This window comes from Hylaeus volcanicus, chromosome 9 (assembly GCF_026283585.1).
Source record: "Hylaeus volcanicus isolate JK05 chromosome 9, UHH_iyHylVolc1.0_haploid, whole genome shotgun sequence".
In the NCBI taxonomy this organism is placed as follows: Eukaryota; Metazoa; Arthropoda; class Insecta; order Hymenoptera; family Colletidae; genus Hylaeus; species Hylaeus volcanicus.
Genome location: NC_071984.1, coordinates 1,594,405 through 1,597,406, shown reverse-complemented (window position 1 = coordinate 1,597,406; position 3,002 = coordinate 1,594,405). Strand labels below are relative to the sequence as shown.

General features: G+C 46.1%; 1 protein-coding gene across 1 annotated transcript in view; it reads right to left on the bottom strand.

Annotated features, from left to right (window-relative positions):
* The window catches only part of LOC128881890 (uncharacterized), a 58,656-nt gene extending 57,404 nt beyond the window's left edge, over positions 1-1,252 (bottom strand). The window contains exon 1 of the mRNA XM_054133289.1: positions 573-1,252. Coding sequence (XP_053989264.1) covers positions 573-621 — 49 coding nt within the window. The 5' untranslated portion in view covers positions 622-1,252. The remainder of the gene's footprint in view (positions 1-572) is intronic.
* Positions 1,253-3,002: the final 1,750 nt, after the last annotated feature.

Genomic DNA, 3,002 nt, shown 5'->3' with positions numbered 1-3,002 from the left:
TTCTACGCATAGTATTGCACCTGATTATTTCTCTTATTTTTCTTTCAATACTTTTACCTTAGGTTTGATATTTAGGTTCGATATTTTATATTTATTATCCTGAAGCTTCTCTTCGTTCAGTTCCTATTTATTCATTTCTCCCGATTGGAAGTGTATTTGAATGAATTTTAGAGTTACAGAGCAAGATTCTATGCATAGTATTACACCTGATTATTTCTCTTATTTTTCTTTCATTACTTTTACCTTAGATTTCTCGATATTTTATATTTATAAACCGTACCTTGAAAAAAACTGGGGCGAGATTCGATGGTCTCAGCGTGGTAGTAGACTGCCGCTACGCATTTCTGCACCGTGCGCCCTCAATCTCGTAAACGTAGCTTATAATTGCTGATTGATCCGACAACAGCGAGCAATTATCGCGGAAGCAAGCGTAAATTAATCATAAAATAATTACCGCCCGACGAGGCTCGCGACGAATACAACGAATCCGTGCTTATAAAAACTTCTCCGCGTTATATTTGTATCGATCAATGTGACCTCCTTAAAAGTAATTCCCTTGGGAAGCAACGCACCGATGGAGACGTTTCTTTCACTCCTCGAAGCAGCGCTGAAAGTCTTCATCTCTCAGGCTGTTCACTTGGCTGGTCACAGTCCCCGGTATAATTTCAACTACGCGAGAATGGCGACCTTTCGAACAGAGTTTTAATTTTTCGAAATCGCGAAACGTCAGCAGCGATCGCACCGAGTTTCCAACGAATCGAACGATACCACTTACCGCTATTTCAAATGATATTTATGGTTGTGGAATAAAGACACGTAGAACTTATTATTAAAGACACTCGCATAACTCGCGTTACTTGTCCCGACGAACTCTCGGATACGACTAACGTACGAAGTAAACGTGATGATCTATGATTCAGTGAGTCATAGATATTCGCGAGCTATTAAATAAACACGTTCGAGAGCCCCGGAACGCTTTCACGGTATCGCAAGAGATCTGTCGGAGCGTCGCGACGCGACGCGCCGTCCGCGGCGTAAAGCGCAAAGCTTCGTGCTTTTTGCACGATGGATTTGCGAAATTGATTTCGCCATCGAGTTCATGCTTTACGACTTCCAACGACTGCGCCAAAGAAAAGCGATTTATTTCGTGCGTGCTTTTTCCTCCGTGCACACTCGCGTTAGACGTTTCGGGATCGTACAGTGGAATACACACAGCGCGATCGCACACGAGGAAACGGACTTAGTTTCCCGAGACGTGCTTTCTTTTCTAGACGCTTATCGAGTCGGCCCATCCCCGTCTTCTATTAGAATACAACCCCTCCAATTCCCCAACCCTCTCCGTTCCGGAGTAGCTTCTTCGCCAGGCAGAGCCTGCTTCGCTGCAACTTCCTAATCTTCTTTTCGTTTCTTCTCTTCCCTTTTCATATCTCGCCCCAAGATTTTAACGTCGTCGCTTGTCCCGCGATTCCGAATTCGCGCTGTCGCCGAGCACGGAGCCAGATAAATCTATTCCAGCCTCTTTCTTCGGTCGTCTGCGCGCGGTCGAGCCGGAGGAAAGGGGATCTCGCGAACGCACGGAGAATCAAGCTCTTCTCTCGCGACGATTCTCGATGGATTGTCGCGCCGCCCACGTCTTTTTGCTTAAGCTGTAAATAGAGGGATTCGTGCTCGAGATGTTTTTACGAAGCCGCACGTGCACCGCCGACGGTACATGCATTTTTACCTCGGTTCCACGGAGCTTGCCCTTCACCTCTTTGGCGCCAGTTCTTTCCTCTGACGCCTGCAATTTTTATCCCCGTAAAAAAACTTCAAAAAGGTAAAAAATCACGAGAAAAAATAAATAGAAGATCTCCAATGTGTTGTCGGCAGGAAAATATCGTACGCCAACATAATTCTGATGAGATATTGATGAAAGAAGTCCCTGGTCCATTTCACAAGTAAAACACACGGTAGCTCGAGCGTCAGGTATACCATTGGCGTATTATTTTTCGTCTGCTCTAGATTGTACGATGCCGACGTTGACGGACCGGAAATGGACCTGGTGGAGCCAGCTAAAAGACCGCGTTTCCCAGTCTGATTCGAAACGCCACGTTTGTTACACTTTTTTTTCTTTTTTTTTGTACAATTAGAGATTCACCGTGCACGGTCGAAAAGTTGTTAATCCGGCAACTAAACGAATAGCAAATAGTTATTAGACCGTGTGACATTGTTCGTGCAATTAAGTCTCATTGTCGCGATTGGTCACACTTGGTCACAATATGGGACTGAATGACACGCGTTAACGCACTGACGGCTTAATTGGTTTCGCCCTCCTCTGATCCACCAATCTCCCTCCCCCGTGGCCGTCAGGTTGGCATTGTCGCAACGCAGCACAGGAGGCAACAAATCAATTGCGAAATTCGCGGTGATCGCACGAGAATAATGGTGTTCGTTCTTCGAGGCCCGCTCCTGCAACGCGCGATTTAACCGGAAACCGACGAGTTAACGCGTACGCTGTCGGTTCGGATTCGATCACCCAACCCGGGCCGACGATTCGGAAAAGAACAGCGAGGAAACCGAGGTGAATCCGTGGCAGTTGATCAAAGAATCTCGGGGGCGGTTCGTTATTCGAATCACTGCCGAGGGGCCAGACGCGTCTTGCATAGTTAAAACTAATCCTACGTAAGTGTACTCATCCAGAACGTCATGATAGTGTTTCATCTGTTATTTGCCCCTAGGGTGAAGCCGTTCTCCCGTCGCGAACATAAGCGACGAGTGTCTTCCATGTCGCGCCAGCCGCCCTCGTTATCTTTGCAGCCCGAGATTCATTTGAACAGGGGTCTTCAACCCCAGACCTAACCCAACTCAACGATACAGCGACAAACAATTTTCTGTTCTGTTCAGCGACAAATAATTATTATACGGAATATGTTGTATGGCAACATGATTCCTTATTATTTTTAGTTTAAGACAGGGCTGTCTTCTCATTCTTTGTCAAACATTCGAAATCAAACCTAGCCCAA